Source organism: Leucopleurus acutus (genome assembly GCF_964270905.1).
Source record: "Leucopleurus acutus genome assembly, chromosome: 14".
NCBI lineage: Eukaryota > Metazoa > Chordata > Mammalia > Artiodactyla > Delphinidae > Leucopleurus > Leucopleurus acutus.
Genome location: NC_139156.1, coordinates 60,696,833 through 60,717,454, shown reverse-complemented (window position 1 = coordinate 60,717,454; position 20,622 = coordinate 60,696,833). Strand labels below are relative to the sequence as shown.

Sequence of the window (20,622 nt, the reverse complement as noted above, 5' to 3'; positions counted from 1 at the left end):
TCTCCCGCCGCGGAGCGCAGGCTCCGGACGCGCAGGCTCAGCAGCCATGGCTCACGGGCCCAGCCGCTCCGCGGCATGTGGGATCCTCCCAGACCAGGGCACGAACCCGTGTCCCCTGCATCGGCAGGCGGACTCTCAACCACTGCACCACCAGGGAAGCCCTACATCTGCATCTTTATTCCTGTCCTGCCCCTAGGTTCTTCAGAACCTTTTTTTTTTAGATTCCATATATGTGTGTTAGCATATGGTATTTATTTTTCTCTTTCTGACTTACTTCACTCTGTATGACAGTCTCTTAAGTCCATCCACCTCACTACAAATAACTCAATTTCGTTTCTTTTTATGGCTGAGTAATATTCCATTGTATATATGTGCCACATCTTCCTTAGCCATTCATCTGTCGATGGACATTTAGGTTGCTTCCATGTCCTGGCTATTGTAAACAGAGCTGCAATGAACATTGTGGTACATGACTCTTTTTGAATTATGGTTTTCTCAGGGTATATGCCCAGTAGTGGGATTGCTGGGTCATATGGTAATTCTATTTTTAGTTTTTTAGGGAACCTCCTTACTGTTCTCCATTGTGGCTGTATGAATTTACATTCCCACTAACACTGCAAGAGGGTTCCCTTTTCTCCACACCCTCTCCAGCATTTATTGTTTGTAGATTTTTTGATGATGGCCATTCTGACTGGTGTGAGGTGATACCCCATTGTAGTTTTGATTTGCACTTCTCTAATGATTAATGATGTTGAGCATCCTTTCGTGTGTTTGTTGGCAATCTGTATATCTTCTTTGGAGAAATGTCTGTTTAGGTCTTCTGCCCATTTTGGGATTGGGTTGTTTTTTTGATACTGAGCTGCATGAGCTGCTTGTAAATTTTGGAGATTAATCTTTTGTCAGTTGCTTCATTGGCAAATATTTTCTCCCATTCTGAGGGCTGTCTTTTCATCTTGTTTATGGTTTCCTTTACTGTGCAAAAGGTTTTAAGTTTCATTAGGTCCCATTTGTTTTTGTTTTTATTTCCATTTCTCTAGGAGGTGTGTCAAAAAGGATCTTGCTGTGATTTATGTCATAGAGTGTTCTGCCTATGTTTTCCTCTAAGAGTTTTATAGTGTCTGGACTTACATTAAGGTCTTTAATCCATTTTGAGTTTATTTTTGTGTATGGTGTTAGAGAGTGTTCTCATTTCATTCTTTTACATGTAGCTGTCCAGTTTTCCCAGCACCACTTATTGAAGAGGCTGTCTTTTTCCATTGTTTATTCTTGCCTCCTTTATCAAAAATAAGGTGACCATATGTGCGTGGGTTTATCTCTGGGCTTTCTATCCTGTTCCATTGATCTATATTTCTGTTTTTGTGCCAGTACCATACTGTCTTCATTACTGTAGCTTTGTAGTATAGTCTGAATTCAGGGAGCCTGATTCCTCCAGCTCCGTTTTCCTTTCTCAAGACGGCTTTGGCTATTCGGGGTCCTTTGTGTTTCCATACAAATTGTGAAATTTTTTGTTCTAGTTCTGTGAAAAATGCCAGTGGTAGTTTGATAGCGATTACATTGAATCTGTAGATTGCTTTGGGTAGAATAGTCATTTTCACAATGTTGATTCTTCCAACCCAAGAACATGATCTATCTCTCCTCTGTTTGTATCATCATTAATTTCTTTCATCAGTGTCTTATAGTTTTCTGCATACAAGTCTTTTGTCTCCTTATGTAGGTTTATTCCTAGGTATTTTATTCTTTTTGTTGCAATGGTATATGGGAGTGTTTCCTTAATTTCTCTTTCAGATTTTTCATCGTTAGTGTCTAGGAATGCAAGAGATTTATGTGCACTGATTTTCTATCCTGCTACTTTACCAAATTCATTGATTAGTTCTGGTAGTTTTCTCGTAGTATCTTTAGGATTCTCTATGTATAGTATCATGTCATCTGTGAATAATGACAGTTTTACTTCTTCTTTTCCGATCTGGATTCCTTTTATTTCTTTTTCTTCTCTGATTGCTGTGGCTAAAACTTCCAAAACTATGTTGAATAATAGTGGTGCGAGTGGGCAACCTTGTCTTGTTCCTGATCTTAGTGGAAATGGTTTCAGTTTTTCACGATTGAGAACGATGTTGGCTGTGAGTTTGTCATATATGGCCTTTATTATGTTGAGGTAAGTTCCCTCTATGCCTACTTTCTGGAGGGTTTTTATCATAAACGGGTGTTGAATTTTGTCAAAAGTTTTTCTGCATCTATTGAGATGATCATATGGTTTTTCTCCTTCAGTTTTTTAATATAGTTTATCACATTGATTGATTTGTGTATATTGAAGAATCCTTGCATTCCTGGGATAAACCCCATTTGATCATGGTGTATGATCCTTTTAATGTGCTGTTGAATTCTGTTTGCTAGTATTTTGCTGAGGATTTTTGCATCTGTGTTCATCGGTGATATCGGCCTGTGGTTTTCTTTCTTTGTGACATCTTTGTCTGGTTTTGGTATCAGGGTGATGGTGGCCTCATAGAGTGAGTTTGGGAGTGTTCCTCCCTCTGTTATATTTTGGAAGAGTTTGAGAAGGATAGGTGTCAGCTCTTCTCTAAATGTTTGATAGAATTCGCCTGTGAAGCCCTCTGGTCCTGGGCTTTTGTTTGTGGGAAGATTTTTAATCACAATTTCAATTTCAGTTCTTGTGATCGGTCTGGTTATATTTTCTATTTCTTCCTATTTCGGTCTCAGGAGGTTATGCTTTTCTAAGAAATCGTCCATTTCTTCCAGGTTGTCCATTTTATTGGCATATAGTTGCTTGTAGAGTTTGTCCTTTTTGACCCCTTTCACCCATATTTCCCATCCACCTTCCACACCCTGCCTCTAGCAACCACCAATGTTCTCTGTATTTATGAACTCTGTTTTTGTTTGTTTGTTTGTTTTAGATTCCACATATAAGTAAGATCAGATTGTATTTTTCTTTCTCTGTCTGATTTATTTCACTTAGCATAATGCCCTCAGGAGATCCATTCATATTGTCACAAATGGCAGGATTTCCTTCTTTTTATGGCTGAATAATATTCCATTGTGTGTGTGTGATGTGTACACACACACCCCACATTTTCTTTATCCATTCCTTCTTTGATGGACATTTACATTGTTTCCACACCTTGACTATTATATATAATGCTGCAGTGAACATGGGGGTACAGATACCTTTTCAAGTTAGTGTTTTTGTTTTCTTCAGATAAATGCCCAGAGGTGGAGTTGCTGGATGATATGGTAGCTCTATTTTTAGTTTTTTGAGGAACCTCCATTCTCTTTACCACAGTGGCTGCTCCAATTTATTGATACATTCCCACCAACAGTGTGCAAGCATTTCCTTCTTTCACATTCTTGCCAACGCTTGTTACTTCTTGGTTTTTGATGATAACAGTTCTGACAGGTGTGAGGTGATATCTCACTGTGGTTTTGCTTTGCAATTCCCTGGTGATTAGTGATGTTGAGCATCTTTTTGTATGCCTGTTGGCCATTAGTATGTCCCCTTTAGAAAAATGACTATTCAGAGTCTCTGCCCATTTTTAAAATTGTTTTTTGTTTTATTTTGTCTTTTGTTTTGGGGGGGTTTTTTGTTTCTTTTTTTTTTTTTTTTTTTTTGGCTATTGAGTTATATGAGATCTTTACATGCATATTTTGGGTATGAACCCCTTATCTGATACATGATTTGCAAAAATATTTTCCTATTCCGTAGGCTGCCTTTTGATTTTGTTGATGGCTTCCTTTGCTGTTCACAAGCTTTTTAGTTTAATGTAGTCCCACTTCTTTGTTTTTTATTTTGTTGCCTTTGCTTTTGGTGTCAAGTCCAAGATGTCATCATTAAGAGTGATGGCAAGAAGATTACTGCCTAGCTCTCCTTCTAGTTTTGTGGTTTCAGGTCTTACATTAAAGTTTTAATCCATTTGCAATTGATTTTTGTATATGATATAAAATAGTGGCCCAGCTTAATTCTTTTGGTGTTTTTTTTCTTTTTTTAATTTAATTTTAATTTTATACTGGAGTGTAGTTGATTTACAATGTTCTATTAGTTTCAGGTGTACAGCACAGTGATTTAGTTATACAAATACATATATCCATTCTTTGTCAGATTCTTTTCCCATATAGGTTATTACAGAATATTTAGTAGAGTTCCCTGTGCTATAGAGTAGGTCCTTGTTGATTATCTATTTTATATGTAGTAGTGTGTATATGTCAGTCCCACACTCCCAAATTATCCCTCCTCTCCCACAACCTTTCCCCTTTGGAAAGAGGAAAGTTTGTTTTCTATGTCTCTGAGCCTCTTTCTGTTTTGGAAATAAGTTCATTTGTGTCATTCTTTTTTAGATTCTGCATATAAGTGATATCATATGGTATCTGTCTTCCTCTGTTTGACTTACTGCATTTAGGATGATAATCTCTAGGTCCATTCATGTTGCTGCAAATGGCATAATTTCATTCTTTCTTATGGCTGAGTAATATTCCACTGTATATATGTACCACATCATCTTTACCCATTCAGCTGTCAGAGGACATTTAGGTTTCTTCCCTTTCTTGGCTCTCATAAATAGTGCTGCAGTGAACATTGGGGTGCATGTATCTTTTCGAATTATGGGTTTCTCCACATATATACCCAGGAGTAGGATTGCTGGATCATATGGTAGCTCTATTTTTATTTTTTCAAAGAACCTCCATGTAGTTCTCCATAGTGGTTGTACAAATTTGCATTCCCACCAACAGTGTAGGAGCATTCCCTTTTCTCCATGCCCTCTCCAGCATTTATTGTTTTTAGACTTTTTGATGATGGCCATTCTGATGGGGGTGAGGTTTTACCTCATTGTAGTTTTGATTTCCATTTCTCTAATAATTAGCAGTGTTGAGCATCTTTTCATGTGCCTTTTGGCCATCTGTATGTCTTCTTTGGAGAAATGTCTGTTTAATCTGCTCATTTTTTGATTGAGTTGTCTGGTTGTTTGCTTGTTTGTTTTTGGATATTGAGCTGCATGAGCTGTTTGTAGATTTTGGAGATTAATCCCTTGTCAGTTGCATCATTTGCAAATACTTTCTCCCATTCAGTGAGTTGTCTTTTCATTTTGTTTATGCTTTCTTTTGCTGTGCCAAAGTTTTGAGTTTAATTATGTCGCATTTGTTTATTTTTGTTTTTATTTCCATTACTCTAGGAGATGGATTGAAAAAGAAATTGCTGCGATTTATGTCAAAGAGCGTTCTGCCTGTGTTTTCAAGAGGTTTATAGTATCTGTCCTTACACTTGGGTCTTTAATCCATTTTGAGTTTATTTTTGTGTATGGTGTTAAAGGATGTTTTAATTTCACTCTTTTGCACATAGTTTTCCAGTTTTCCCAGCACCATTTGTTGAAGAGACTGTCTTTTCTCCATTGTATATTCTTGCGTCCTTTGTCATAGATTAATTGACCTTAGGTGTGTGGGTTTATTTCTGGGCTTTATATCTTGTTTCATTGATCTATATTTCTGTTTTTGTGCCAGTAGCATACTGTTTAGATGACTTCAGCTTTGTAGTATAGTCCAAAGTCAGGGAGCCTGATTCTTCCAGCTCCATTTTTCTTTCGCAGCATTGTTTTGGCTATTAAGGGTCTTTTGTGTTTCCATGCAAATTAAAAATTCTTTTGTTCTAGACCTGTGAAAAAATGCCATTGGTCATTTAATAGGGATTGCACTGAATCTGTAGATTGCCTTGGATATTATAGTCATTTTGAAAATATTGATTCTTCCAAACCAAGAATATGGTATACCTTTCCATCTGTTTGTGTCATCTTTGATTTCTTTCATCAGTGTCTTGTAGTTTTCAGAGTACAGGTCTTTGCCTCCTTAGGTGGGTTTATTCCTAAGTATTTTATTCATTTTGATGTGATGGTAAATGGGATTGTTTCTTTAATTTCTCTTCTGATCTTCCATTGTTAGTGTATAGGAATGTAAGAGATTTCTGTGTATTAATTTTGTATCCTGCAACTTTACCAAATTCATTGATGAGCTCTAGTAGTTTTCTGATAGCATTTTTAGGATTTTCTATGTATAATGTCATCTGCAAACAATGATGGTTTTACTTCTCCTTTCCCAGTTTGGATTCCTTTATTTCTTTTTGTTCTCTGCTGTGGCCAGGAGTTCCAAAACTATGTTGAATAAAACTGGTGAGAGTGGACGTCTTGTCTTGTTCCTGATCTTAGAGGAAATGCTTTCAGCTTTTCACCGTTGAGAATGATGTTAACTGTGGCTTGTCATATATGGCCTTTATTATGTTTCCTCTATTCCCACTATCTGGAGAGTTTCTATAATAAACGGGTATTGAATTTGGTCAAAAGCTTTTTCTGCATCTATTGAGATGATCATAAGGTTTTTATTCTTCAGTTTGTTGATGTGGTGTATCACACTGAATGATTTGCAGTTATTGAAAAGTCCTTTCATCCATGAGATAAATCCCACTTGATTATGGTGAATGATCCTTTTAATGTATTGTCAGATTTGTTTTGCTAGTATTTTGCTGAGAATTTTTGCATTTATGTTCATTGGTGATATTGGACTGTAATTTTCTTTCTTTCTTTCTTTCTTTTTTGTGGTATCTTTGTCTGGTCTTGGTATCAGGGTGATGGTGGCCTTGTAGAAAGAGTTTGGGAATGTTCCTCCCTCTGCTGTATTTTGGAAGAGTTTGAGAAGGATAGGTGTTAGCTCTTCTCTAAATGTTTGATAGAATTTGCCTGTGAAGCCATGTGGCCCTGGACTTTTGTTTGTTAGAAGTTTTTAAATCACAGGTTCAATTTCAGTACTTGTGACTGGTCTGTTCATATTTTCTATTTCTTCCTGGTTCAGTCTTGGGAGATTGTACCTTTCTAAGCATTTGTCCACTTCTTCTAGGTTGTCCATTTTATTGACATATAGTTGCTTATAGTAGTCTCTTATTATCCTTTGTATTTCTGAAGTCTGTTGTAACTTCTTTTTTATTACTAATTGTATTGATTTGAGCCTCTCCCTTTTTATCTTGACGAGTCTGGCTAAAGGTTTATCAATTTTGTTTATCTTTTCAAAGAACCGGCTTTTAGTTTCATTGATCTTTTCTATTGTTTTCTTTGTCTCTCTTTCACTTATTTCTGCTCTCATCTTTATGATTTCTTTTCTTCTACTAACTTTGGGTTTTACTTGTTCTTCTTTCTCTAGTTGCTTTAGCTGTAGGGTTAGGTTGTTTATTTGAGATTTTTCTTGTTTCCTGAGGTAAGATTTTATTGCTACAAACTTCCCACTTAGAACTGCTTTTGCTGGGTCCCGTAGGTTTTGGATCATTGTGTTCTTTTGTCATTTGTCTGTAGGTATTTATTTCCTCTTCGATTTCTTCAGTGATCCATTGGTTGTTTGGTAATATATTGTTTAGCCTCCACGTGTTTATGTTTTTTACAGTTTTTTTTTTCTTGTAATTGATTTCTAATGTCATAACATTGTGGTCTGAAAAGAGGCTTGATATGATTTCAATTTCCTTAAATTTACCAAGCCTTGTTTCATGGACCAGCATGTGACGTATCCTGAGAATGTTCCATGTGCACTTGAGAAGACTGTGTATTCTACTGCTTTTGGATGGAATGTTCTATAAATATCAAATAAGTCTATCTGGTCTAATGTGTCATTTAAGGCCTGTGGTTCCTTATTGATGTTCTGTCTGGATTATCTGTCCATTGATGTAAGTGGGGTGTTAAAGTCCCCTACTATTGTTATGTTACTGTCACTTTCTCCACTTGTGGCTGTTAGCATTTGCCTTATATATTGAGGTCCTCTTATGTTGGGTGCATATATATTTACAATTGTTATGTCTTCTTCTCAGTCTTATCCCTTGATCATTATGTAGTGTCCTTTTTTGTCTCTTTTAAGTCTTTATTTTAAAGTCTATTTTGTCTGATATTTTGTCTGATATTGCTACTCCAGCTTTCTTTTGATTTCTATTTGCATGGAATGCCTTTTGCCATCCCCTCACTGTCAGTCTGTATGTGTCCCTAGATCTGAAGTGGATCTCTTATACACAGCATATATCTGGGTCTTGTTTTTGTATCCATTCAGCCAGTCTGTGTCTTTTGGTTGGAGCATTTAATCTATTTACATTTAAGGTAATTATCAATAAGTATATTCTTATTGCTATTTTGTTAACTCTTTTGGATTTGTTTCTGTGGATTTCTTTTTGTTCCTTTCCTCATTTGTTCTCTTCTCTTGTGATTTGATGATTATCTTTAGTTTCATGTTTGGATTGCTTTCTTTTGTGTGTATGTTTGTGTGTGTGTGTGTGTGTGTGTGTATGTATTGTAGACTTTTGGTTTGCAATTCCCATGAGGTTTTGATATAGCAGTCTATATATAAACGAGTTGCTGGTCTCTTAATTTCAAATGCATTTCCAGCATCCTGCATCTGTAGTCTCCTCTTCTCACGAATGCTGGTTTTGATACATATTTGTGTGTGGATGATTTCTTACCTTTACTGTATGCTTGCCTTTACCGGTGAGCTTTCACATTCATAATTTTCTTGTTTCTAGTTGTGGCCTTTTCTTTTCTGCCTAAAGAAGTTCCCCTAGTATTTGTTGTAAAGCTGGTCTGGTGGTGCTGAATTCTCTTAGTTTTATTTTTTTTGTGTGGTACGCGGGCCTCTCACTGTTGTGGCCTCTCCCATTGCAGTGCGCAGGCTCAGCGGCCATGGCTCACGGGCCCAGCCGCTCCATGGCATGTGGGATCTTCCCGGACCGGGGCATGAACCCGTGTCCCCTGCATCGGCAGGCGGACTCTCAACCACTGCGCCACCAGGGAAGCCCTTTTAGTTTTTACTTATCTGTAAAGATTTTGATTTATCCATCAAATCTATTTTTTTTAAGATTTTTTTTTTATATGGACCATTTCTAAAGTCTTTATTGGATTTGTTACGAAATTGCTTATGCTGTTTGTTTTGGTTCTTTGGCCCCAAGGCATGTGGGATCTTAGCTCCCCGACCAGAGATTGAACCTGCAACCCCTGCACTGGCAGGCAAAGTCTTAACCACTGGACCACCAGGGAAGTCCCTCCCCATCTAATCTTAATGAGAGCCTTGCTGTGTAGGGTATTCTTGGTTGTAGGTTCTTCCCTTTCATCACTTTAAATATATCATGCCACTCCTTTCTGGCCTGCAGAGTTGCTGCTGAGCAATCAGCTGATAAACTTATGGGAGTTCCCTTGTGTGTTATTTGTTGCTTTTCCCTTGTTACTTTTAATATTTTTTCTTTGTCTTTAGTTTTTGTCATTTTGGTTACTCTGTGTCTTGGCCTGTTCTCCTTGGGTTTATCCTGCCAGGAACTCTCCATGCTTCCTGGACTCAGGTGCCTATTTCCTTCCCCATGTTAGAGAAGTTTGCAGCTATTATCTATTCACATATTTTCTCAGGTCCTTTCTCTCTCTTCTTCTTCTCTGGGACCCCTATAATGCAAACGTTGGTGCATTTAATGTTGTCCCAGAGGTCTCTTAGACTGTCTTCATTTCTTTTCATTCTTTTTTCTTTATTCTGTTCTGTGGCAGTGATTTCCACCATTCTGTCTTCCAGGTCATTTATCAGTTTTCTGCCTCCGTTACTCTGCTATTGATTCCTTCTAGTGTATTTTTCATTTCATTTATTGTATTCATCTCTGTTTGTTTGTTCTGTAGTTCTTCTAGGTCTTTGTTAAATATTTCTTGTGTCTTTTTGATCTGTGCCGCCATTCTTTTTCTGAGATCTTGGAACATCTTTACTATCATTTCTCTGAATTCTTTTTTGAGTAGATTGCCTATCTCCTCTTCACTTAGTTGTTCTTCTGGGGTTTTGTGTTTTTCCTTCTGGAAACATATTCCTCTGCTGTCTTATTTTGTCTAACTTGCTATGATTACAGTTTCCGTTCCGCAGGCTGCGGTGCTGTAGTTCTTCTTGATTCTGCTTTCTACACCCTGGTGGATGAGGCATTCTGAGAGGCTTGTGCAGGTTTCCTGGTGGGAGCTACTGGTTCCTGCCCACTGGCAGGTGGAGCTGGATCTTGTCCCTCTGATGGGCAGAGCTTTGTCAGAGGTTGTGTTTAGCAGGCAGTTTTGTGGTCAGGAAGGCTTTCAGGAGCCTGTCTGTTGACGGTTAAGGCTGTTTTCCCTCCTTGTTTGTTTTTTGGTCTGAGGCATCCCAGCACTGGAGCCTACAGGCTGTTGGTTGGGGCCAGGTCTTTGTGAGAAAATGGCCACCTCCAGGAGGGCTTATGCCAATAAATACTCACCAGAACTGTGGCTTCCCATGTCTTTGTCCATGCAGTAAGCCACAACTGCCCCCACATTTGCAGTAGATGTGCCAATACCAGCAGGTAGGTGTGGTCCAGGCTCTTATGAGGTCACTGCTTTTTTCCTGGGTCCAAGACCTTGTGTGTGCACTCCACAAGTGGAGTTTCTGCTTCCCCCAGTCCTTTGGAATTTCTGTGATCAAACCCTGCTGGTCTTCAAAGCCAGATTCTCTGGGGGCTCCCCCTCCCATTGCCAGACCCCCAGGCTGGGAACCCTGATGTGGGGCTCAGAACTTTCACTCCTGTGGGAGAATTTCTGTGATATAATTATTTTCCAGTTTATGGGCTGCCCACCCAGTGGGTATGGGATTTGATTTTTTCATGATTGCACCCCTCATATCATCTCGTTATGGTTTCTTCTTTGTTTCTGGATGTAGGATATCTTTTTTGGTAGGTTCCAGCATTTTTTTGTTGATGGGTATTCAGTAGTTAGTTGTGATTTTGGTCTTTTCATAAGAAGAGGTCAGGTCACATCCTTCTACTCTGCCATCTTGTCTCCCAACAAGAACATTTTTTTTCCTTTCCTTTGTGCTTCATCTAGTTTCACTTGCTCATAGGGTACCACAGACAGAGGCCTCCACCCAGCACTTCAGGCCAGAATTCCTCTGATCTATGTGTTTGCTTTTATGCCACTACCATACTGTTTTGATTCCTATAACTTTGTGATATAGTTTGAAAGCAGGGAGCATGATGCTTTATTCTTCTTTCTCAAGATTAGTTTGGCTACTGGGGGTCTGTTATGGTTCCACACAAATTTTAGGATTGTTTGTTCTATTTCTGTGAAAAATGCTGTTGGAATTTTGACAGGGACTGCACTGAATCTGCAGATTGCTTTAGGTAGTATGGAAATTTTAGCAATATTAATTCTTCCAATCCATGAACGTGGAATATCTTTCCATTTATTGGTCTTTTTCAATTGCTTTTATCAATGTCATATTCTTCAGTGTGCAGGTCTTTCACCTCCTTGGTTAAATTTATTCCTAGGTAGTATTTTATTGTTTTTTGATGCAACTGTAAATGGGATTTTTTTCTTAATTTTTCTTTCTGATAGTTCATTCTTAGTGTGTAGAAATGAAACAGATTTTTGTATATTGATTTTTATACTGCAACTTTACTAAATTCCTTTTATTCTAACAGTTTTTTTGGTGGAGTCTTGGGGTTTCTTTATATAATATCATGTCATCTGCAAGTAGTGACAGTTTTACTTCTTTTCAGATTTGAATGGCTTTTTTTTTCTTGCTTAATTGTTCTAGCTAGGACTTCCAGTACTACGTTGAATAAAAGTGGTGAGAGTGGGCATCATTATCTTGTTCTGATCTTAGAGATAAAGCTTTCAAATTTTCAGCATTGAGTATAATGCTAGCTTAGGGCTTGTCACATATGGCTTTTATTATCCTGAGGTACTTTCCCTCTATACCCAGTTTGTTGAGAATTGTTATCATAAATGGATATTGAAATTTGTCACATGCTTATTCTGTATTTATTGAAATGATCATATGATATTATCTATCACTGTGTTAATGTAGTGTGTCACACTGATTTGCAGATGTTGAACCATGTTTGCATCCCTGGAATAAATCCCACTTGATCATGATATATGATCCTCTTAATGTTCTGTTGAGTTTGGTTTGCTAATATTTTGTGAAGTTTTTACATCTTTGTCCATCAGGGATATTGGCCTGTAATTTTCTTTTCTTGTGTTGTCCTTGTCTGGTTTTGGTATCAGGGTAATGCTGGAATCATAAAATGAGTTTGGAAGTACTCCTTACTCTTCGGTTTTTGGGAAGAGTTTGAGAAGGATTGGAATTGATTGTTCTTTAAATTTTTGATAGAATTCACCAGTGAAGCCACCTGGTCTTGGACTTTTGTTTGGGGGAGATTTTTTTTTTTAACATATTTATTGGAGTATAATTGCTTTACAATGGTGTGTTAGTTTCTGCTTTATAACAAAGTGAATCAGTTAGACATATACATATATCCCCGTATCTCTTCCCCCTTGCGTCTCCCTCCCTCCCACCCTCCCTATCCCCCCCCTCTTGGTGGTCACAAAGCACCAAGCTGATATCCCTATGCTATGTGGCTGCTTCCCACTAGCTATCTATTTTACATTTGGTAGTGTATATATGTCCATGCCACTCTCTCACTTTGTCCCAGCTTACACTTCCCCCTCCCCATATCCTCAAGTCCATTCTCTGGTAGGTCTGTGTCTTTATTCCCGTCTTGCACCTAGGTTCTTCATGACCATTTATTTTTTGATTTTTAGATTCCATATATATGTGTTAGAATACAGTATTTGTTTTTCTCTTTCTGACTTACTTCACTGTGTATGACAGACTCTAGGTCCATCCACCTCACTACAAATAACTCAATTTCATTTCTTTTTATGGCTGAGTAATATTCCATTGTATATATGTGCCACATCTTCTTTATCCATTCGTCTGTCGATTGACACTAGGTTGCTTACATGTCCTGGCTATTGTAAACAGAGCTGCAGTGAATATTGTGGTACATGACTCTTTTTGAATTATGGTTTTCTCAGGGTATATGCCCAGTAGTGGGATTGCTGGGTCATATGATATTTCTATTTTTAGTTTTTTAGGGAACCTTCATACTGTTCTCCATAGTGGCTCTATCAATTTACATTCCCACTAACACTGCAAGAGGGTTCCCTTTTCTCCACACCCTCTCCAGCATTTATTGCTTGTAGATTTTTTGATGATGGCCATTCTGACTGGTGTGAGATGATATCTCATTGTAGTTTTGATTTGCACTTCTCTAATGATTAATGATGTTGAGCATCCCTTCATGTGTTTGTTGGCAATCTGTATATCTTCTTTGGAGAAATGTCTGTTTAGGTCTTCTGCCCATTTATGGATTGGGTTGTTTGTTTTTTTTTGTTTTTTTTTTTGATATTGAGCTGCATGTAAATTTTGGAGATTAATCTTTTGTCAGTTGCTTCATTTGCAAATATTTTCTCCCATTCTGAGGGCTGTCTTTTTGTCTTGTTTATGGTTTCCTTTGCTGTGCAAAAGCTTTTAAGTTTCATTAGGTCCCATTTGTTTATTTTTGTTTTTATTTCCATTTCTCTAGGAGGTGTGTCAAAAAGGATCTTGCTGTGATTTATGTCATGGAGTGTTCTTCCTATGTTTTCCTCTAAGAGTTTTATAGTGTCTGGCCTTACATTTAGGTCTTTAATCCATTTTGAGCTTACTTTTGTGTATGGTGTTAGGGAGTGTTCTAATTTCATTCTTTTACATGTAGCTGTCCAGTTTTCCCAGCACCACTTATTGAAGAGGCTGTCTTTCTCCACTGTATATTCTTGCCTCCTTTATCAAGGTAAGATGACCATATGTGCGTGGGTTTATCTCTGGGCTTTCTAACCTTTTCCATTGATCTGTTTTTCTGGTTTTGTGCCAGTACCATACTGTCTTGATTACTGTAGCTTTGTAGTATAGTCTGAAGTCTGGGAGCCTGATTCCTCCAGCTCCGTTTCTCTTTGTCAAGATTGCTTTGGCTATTCGGGTCTTTTGTATTTCCATACAAATTGTGAAATTTTTAGTTCTAGTTCTGTGAAAAATGCCATTGGTAATTTGGTAGGTATTGCATTGTATCTGTAGATTGCTTTGGGTAGCATAGTCATTTTCACAATGTTGATTGTTCCAGTCCAAGAACATGGTATATCTCTCCATCTATTTGTATCATCTTTAATTTCTTTCATCAGTGTCTTATAGTTTTCTGCATTCAAGTTTTTTGCCTCCTTAGGTAGGTTTATTCTTAGGTATCTTATTCTTTTTGTTGCAATGGTAAATGGGAGTGGTTACTTAATTTCACTTTCATATTTTTCATCATTAGTGTATAGGAATGCAAGAGATTTCTGTGCATTAATTTTGTATCCTGCTACTTTGCCAAATTCATTGATTAGTTCTCGTGGTTTTCTCATAGCATCTTTAGGATTTTTTATGCATAGTATAATGTCATCTGCAAACAGTGACAGCTTTACTTCTTCTTTTCCAATTTGGATACCTTTTATTTCTTTTTATTCTCTGATAACGTTGTGGCTAAAACTTCCAAAACTATGTTGAATAATAGTGGTGAGAGTGAGCAACCTTGTCTTGTTCCTGATTTTAGTGGAAATGGTTTCAGTTTTTCACCATTGAGAATGATGTTGGCTGTGGGTTTGTCATATATGGCCTTTATTATGTTGATGTAAGTTCCCTCTATGCCTACTTTCTGGAGGGTTTTTATCATAAATGGGTGTTGAATTTTGTCAAAAGCTTTCTCTGCATCTATAGAGATGATCATATGGTTTTTCTTCTTCAGTTTGTTAATATGGTGTATCACATTGATTGATTTGTGTATATTGAAGAATCCTTGCATTCCTGTGATAAACTCCACTTGATCATGGTGTATGATCCTTTAATGTGCTGTTGGATTCTGTTTGCTAGTATTTTGTTGAGGATTTTTGCATCATTGTTCATCGGTGATATTGGCCTACAGTGTTCTTTCTTTGTGGCATCTTTGTCTGGTTTTGGTATCAGGGTGATGGTGGCCTCATAGAATGAGTTTGGGGGTGTTGCTCCCTCTGCTATATTTTGGAAGAGTTTGAGAAGGATAGGTGTTAGCTCTTCTCTAAATGTTTGATGGAATTCGCCTGTGAAGCCCTCTGGTCCTGGGCTTTTGTTTGTTGGAAGATTTTAAATCACAGTTTCAATTTCAGTGCTTGTGATTGGTCTGTTCTTACTTTCTATTTCTTCCTGGTTCAGTCTCGTAAGGTTGTGCATTTCTAAGCATTTGTCCATTTCTTCCAGGTTGTCCATTTTATTGTCATAGAGTTGCTTGTAGTAATCTCTCATGATCTTTTGTATTTCTGCAGTGTCAGTTGTTACTTCTCCTTTTTCATTTCTAATTCTATTGATTTGAGTCTTTTCCCTTTTTTCTTAATGAGTCTGGCTAAGTGGTTTATCAATTTTGTTTATCTTCTCAAAGAACCAGCTTTTAGTTTTATTGATCTTTGCTATCATTTCCTTCATTTCTTTTTCATTTATTTCTGATCTGATATTTATGATTTCTTTCCTTTTGCTAACTTTGCAGTTTTGTTGTTCTTCTTTCTCTAATTGCTTTAGGTGTAAGGTTAGGTTGTTTATTTGAGATTTTTCTTGTTTCTTAAGGTAGGATTGTATTGCTATAAACTTCCCTCTTAGAACTGCTTTTGCTTCATCCTGTAGGTTTTGGGTCGTTGTGTTTTCATTGTCATTTGTTTCTCTGGTTTTTTTTTTTTTTTTTGATTTCCTCTTTGATTTCTTCAGTAACCTCTTCGTTGTTAAGTAGTGTATTGTTTAGTGTCCCTGTGTTTGTATTTTTTACAGAATTTTTCCTGTAATTGATATCTAGTCTCACAGCGTTGTTGTCAGAAAAGATACTTGATATGATTTCAGTTTTCTTAAATTTACCAAGGTTCGATTTGTGACCCAAGATATGATCTATCCTGGAGAATGTTCCATGAGCACTTGAGAAGAAAGTGTATTCTGTTGTTTTTGAATGGAATGTCCTATAAATATCAATTAAATCCATCTTGTTTAATGTATCATTTAAAGCTTGTGTTTCCTTATTTATTTTCATTTTGGATGATCTGTCCATTGGTGAAAGTGGGGTGTTAAAGTCCCCTACTATGACTGTGTTACTGTCGATTTCCCCTTTTGTGGCTCTTAGTATTTGCCTTATGTATTGAGGTGCTCCTATGTTGGGTGCATAAATATTTACAGTTGTTATATCTTCTTGTTTGATTGATCCCTTGATCATTATGTAGTGTCCTTTTTTGTCTCTTGTAATAGTCTTTGTTTTAAAGTCTATTTTGTCTGATATGAGAATTACTACTCCAGCTTTCTTTTGATTTCCATTTGCATGGAATATCTTTTTCCATCCCCTCACTTTCAGTCTGTATGTGTCCCTAGGTCTGAAGTGGGTCTCTTGTAGACAGCATATATACGGGTCTTCTTTTTGTATCCATTCAGCCAGTCTATGTCTTTTGGTTGGAGCATTTAATCCATTTACATTTAAGGTAATTATTGATATGTATGTTCCTATTACCATTTTCTTAATTGTTTTGCGTTTGTTATTGTAGGTCTTTTCCTTCTCTTGTGTTTCCTGCCTAGAGAAGTTCCTTTAGCATTTGTTGTAAAACTGGTTTGGTGGTGCTGAATTCTCTTAGCTTTTGCTCCGTCAAATGTGAATGAGATCCTTGCTGGGTAGAGTAATCTTGGTTGTAGGTTTTTCCCCTTCATCACTTTAAATATGTCCTGCCACTCTCTTCTGGCTTGCAGAGTTTCTGCTGAAAGATCAGCTGTTAACCTTATGGGGATTCCCTTGTATGTTATTTGTTGTTTTTCCCTTGCTGCTTTTAATACTTTTTCTCTGTATTTAATTTTTGATAATTTGATTAATATGTGTCTTGGTGCATTTCTCCTTGGATTTATCCTGTATGGAACTCTCTGTGCTTCCTGGACTTGATTAACTATTTCCTTTCCCATATTAGGGAAGTTTTCCACTATAATCTCTTCCAATATTTCCTCAGTCCCTTTTTTTTCTTTTCTTCTTCTGGGACAGCTATAATTCAAATGTTGATGTGTTTAATGGTATCCCAGAGTTCTCTGAGACTGTCCTCAATTCTTTTCATTCTTTTTTCTTTATTCTGCTCTGCAGTAGTTATTTCCACTATTTTATCTTCCAGGTCACTTATCTGTTCTTCTGCTTCAGTTATTCTGCTATTGATCCCTTTTGGTGAATATTTAATTTCATTTTTTGTGTTGTTCATCATTGTTTGTTTGCTCTTTAGTTCTTCTAGGTCCTTGTTAAACGTTTCTTGTATTTTCTCCATTCTATTTCCAAGATTTGGGATCATCTTTACTATCATTATTCTGAATTATTTTTCAGGTACACTGCCTATTTCCTCTTCATTTGTTTGGTCTGGTGGGTTTTTACCTTGCTCCTTCATCTGCTGTGTGTTTCTCTGTCTTCTCATTTTGCTTAACTTATTGTGTTAGGGGTCTCCTTTTCACAGACTGCAAGTTCATAGTTCCCATTGTTTTTGATGTCTGCCCCCAGTGGCTAAGGTTGGTTCAGTGGGTGGTGTAGGCTTCCTGGTGGAGGGGACTAGGGCCTGTGTTCTGGTGGATGAGGTTGGATCTTGTCTTTCTGGTGGGCAGGTCCACGTCTGGTGGTGTGTTTTGGGGTGTCTGTGGCCTTATTATGGTTTCAGGCAGCCTCTCTGCTAATGGGTGGGGTTGTGTTCCTGTCTTGCTGGTTGTTTGGCATGGGGTGTCCAACACTGGAGCTTGCTGGTCGTTGAGTGGAGCTGGGTCTTGGCGTTAAGATGGAGGTCCCTGGGGGGTTTTCACCGTTTGATATTACGTGGAGCTGGGAGGTTTCTCGTGGACCAATGTCCTGAACTTGGCTCTCCCACCTTAGAGGCGCAGCCCTGATGCCTGGCTGGAGCACCAAGAGCCTGTCATCCACACGGCTCAGAATAAAAGGGAGAAAAGAAAGAAAGAAAGAAGATAAAATTAAATTTAAAAGTTATTAAAAAGTAATTATTAAAAAAATTTTAAGTAATAAAAAAGAGAGCACCCAAACAAAACAAATCCACCAATGATAAATAACAAGTGCTAAAAACTGCACTAAAACAAACAGACAGACAGAAAACGGACAGACTGACCCCTAGGACAGATGGTGGAAGCAAAGCTGTACAGACAAGATCACATGCAGAAGCACACACGCACACACTCACAAACTGAGAAAAAGGGGAAAATATATATATATATATATCGTTGCTCCCAAAGTCCACCTCCTCAATTTGGGATGATTCGCTGTCTATTCAGGTATTCCACAGATGCAGGGTTCATCAAGTTGATGGTGGAGCTTTAATCCGCTGCCCCTGAGGCTGCTGGGAGGGATTTCCCTTTCTCTTCTTTGTTCTCACAGCTCCTGGGGCTCAGCTTTGGATTTGGCCCCGCCTCTGCGTGTAGGCCGCCTGAGGGCGTCTGTTCCCGCCCAGACAGGACTGGGTTAAAGGAGCCGCTGACGGGGGCTCTGGCTCACTCAGGCCAGTGGGAGGGAGGGGCACGGAGGGCGGGGCGGGCCTGCGGCGGCAGAGGCGGGCGTGAAGTTGCACCAGCCTGAGGCGCGCTGTGTGTTCTCCCGGGGAAGTTGTCCCTGCATCCCGGGACCCTAGCAGCGGGAGGTTGCACAGGCTCCCCAGAAGGGAGTGTGGATAGTGACCTGTGCTCGCACACAGGCTTCTTGGTGGCGGCAGCAGCTGCCTTAGCGTCTCATGCCCGTCTCTGGGGTCCGCGCTTTTAGCCGTGGCTCGCACCCGTCTCTGGAGCTCCTTTAAGCAGCGCTCTTAATCCCCTCTCCTCGCGCACCAGGAAACAAAGAGGGAAGAAAAAGTCTCTTGCCTCTTCGGCAGGTCCAGACTTTTCCCCGGAATCCCTCCTGGCCAGCCGTGGCGCACTAACCCCCTGCAGCCTGTGTTCACGCCGCCAACCCCAGTCCTCTCCCTGCGCTCCGACCGAAGCCCGAGCCTCAGCTCCCAGCCCCGCCCGCCCCGGCGGGGGAGCGGACAAGCCTCTCGGGCTGGTGAGTGCCGGTCGGCCCTGATCCTCTGTGCGGGGATCTCTCTGCTTTGCCCTCCGCACCCCTGTTGCTGTGCTCTTCTCCGCGGCTCCGAAGCTTTCCCCCTCAGCCCCCCGCAGTCTCCTCCCACGAAGGGGCTTCCTAGTGTGTGGAAATCTTTCCTCCTTCACGGCTCCCTCCCACTGGTGCAGGTCCCGTCCGTATCCTTTTGTCTCTGTTTATTCTTTTTTCTTTTGCCCTACCCAGGTACGTGGGGAGTTTCTTGCCTTTTGGGAGGTCTGAGGTCTTCTGCCAGCGTTCAGTAGGTGCTCTGTAGGAGCTGTAGATGTATTTCTGGTGTATCTGTGGGGAGGAAGGTGATCTCCGCGTCTTACTCTTCTGCCATCTTGAAGCTCCTCCTGGGGGAGATTTTTGATTACTGGTTCAATCCCCTTACTAGTAATCAGTGTGTTCAGATTTTATATTTCTTCATGATTCAGTCTTGGCAGGTTGTATGTTTCCAGGAATTTATTCGTTTTGTCTAGATTGTTCAATTTGTTGGCATATAATTTTTCTTAATAGTCACTAACGATCCTTTGTATGTCTGTGGTATCAGTTTTAAGAATTTCTGGCCATCACAGTTCTTCAACATCTAAATGTCTCCAGTAGGCAGAAACTCTTGTTCACAGCAAGAAGAGGGTCATTCTGCCCGTCTCCTCTTTGATTAAATCAACACACTCCTGCCCTTTCAGTACCTGACCACCACGCCACCCACCCCTCATGTGGCACTGATCCCTGCCCACCACATCCTGCCCCACCTCCTGTTAAACTTAGCTGTTCTTCTTTAGGGAAAATGAAAGAGAAGGCAGATTTCAGACGTCATTAATTTCTCTCTGTTTAGCACCTTGGACAAGGACAGGCTGGTAAATGCAGGCCCTTTTCTGCAAGCTGCTTGAAACCAAGGTGTCCTTTCCCTTCCTCCTTCCTGCCTGGCATAGGTTCTCTCTGGACAAGGACACGGGACTCATCATGCTGATTGCCAGGCTGGACTATGAACTCATCCAGCGCTTCACCTTGACAGTCATCGCCCGGGACGGGGGTGGCGAGGAAACCACAGGCCGGGTCAGGATCAACGTGTTGGACGTCAACGACAACGTGCCCACCTTCCAGAAGGACAGCTATGTGGGTGCCCTGAGAGAGAATGAGCCTTCCGTCACACAGCTGGTGCGGCTCCGGGTAAGATGTCGGGCTGCCCTTTGATCTGTCTGTTTGCCTTGTCCTCCTCTCTCTGGTTTCCCCTTGACCGCCTGCTCAGGAAGCCACTGCAAGAAGTACTAAGTGCGCGTCCACAAAGAATTCTGCTCAGATCGGGGGTCACGATCTGTGTCAGGCCACCTCTGAGTGGTACTTCAGGTCCCTGGTTACTGAGTGAGGCTAGTGTGTGTCTCCATTCACCCCCCATCTCCCTTGGTGAGTTCTGAGCAGGTCGCTGTGTAAGGCCCCCCATCCAAGCCCTTTAATGACTGCTTAGAATCAGGTACTGCTGCAGCTGGAAGACACCAGAAACCATGGGCACAACCCAGTTCATGGAAGGGGAAACAGGAGGGGAGCGGCAGATGCCATGAATTAGTAGAGGAGAGAGCCAGGACTAGAACTTGGGACTCTACGCTCCAAGCATCCTCCTGCAATGA

At 39.7% G+C, this 20,622-nt stretch overlaps 1 protein-coding gene across 1 annotated transcript in view; it reads left to right on the top strand.

Moving 5' to 3' along the window:
- LOC309971799 (cadherin-23-like) overlaps nucleotides 1–20,622 on the top strand; it is a gene marked incomplete at both ends in the record, with an annotated part of 325,411 nt that overhangs the window by 245,072 nt on the left and 59,717 nt on the right. The window contains one exon of the mRNA XM_082855179.1: nucleotides 19,930–20,167. Within this exon, the coding sequence (XP_082711305.1) occupies nucleotides 19,930–20,167 (238 nt within the window). The remainder of the gene's footprint in view (nucleotides 1–19,929; nucleotides 20,168–20,622) is intronic.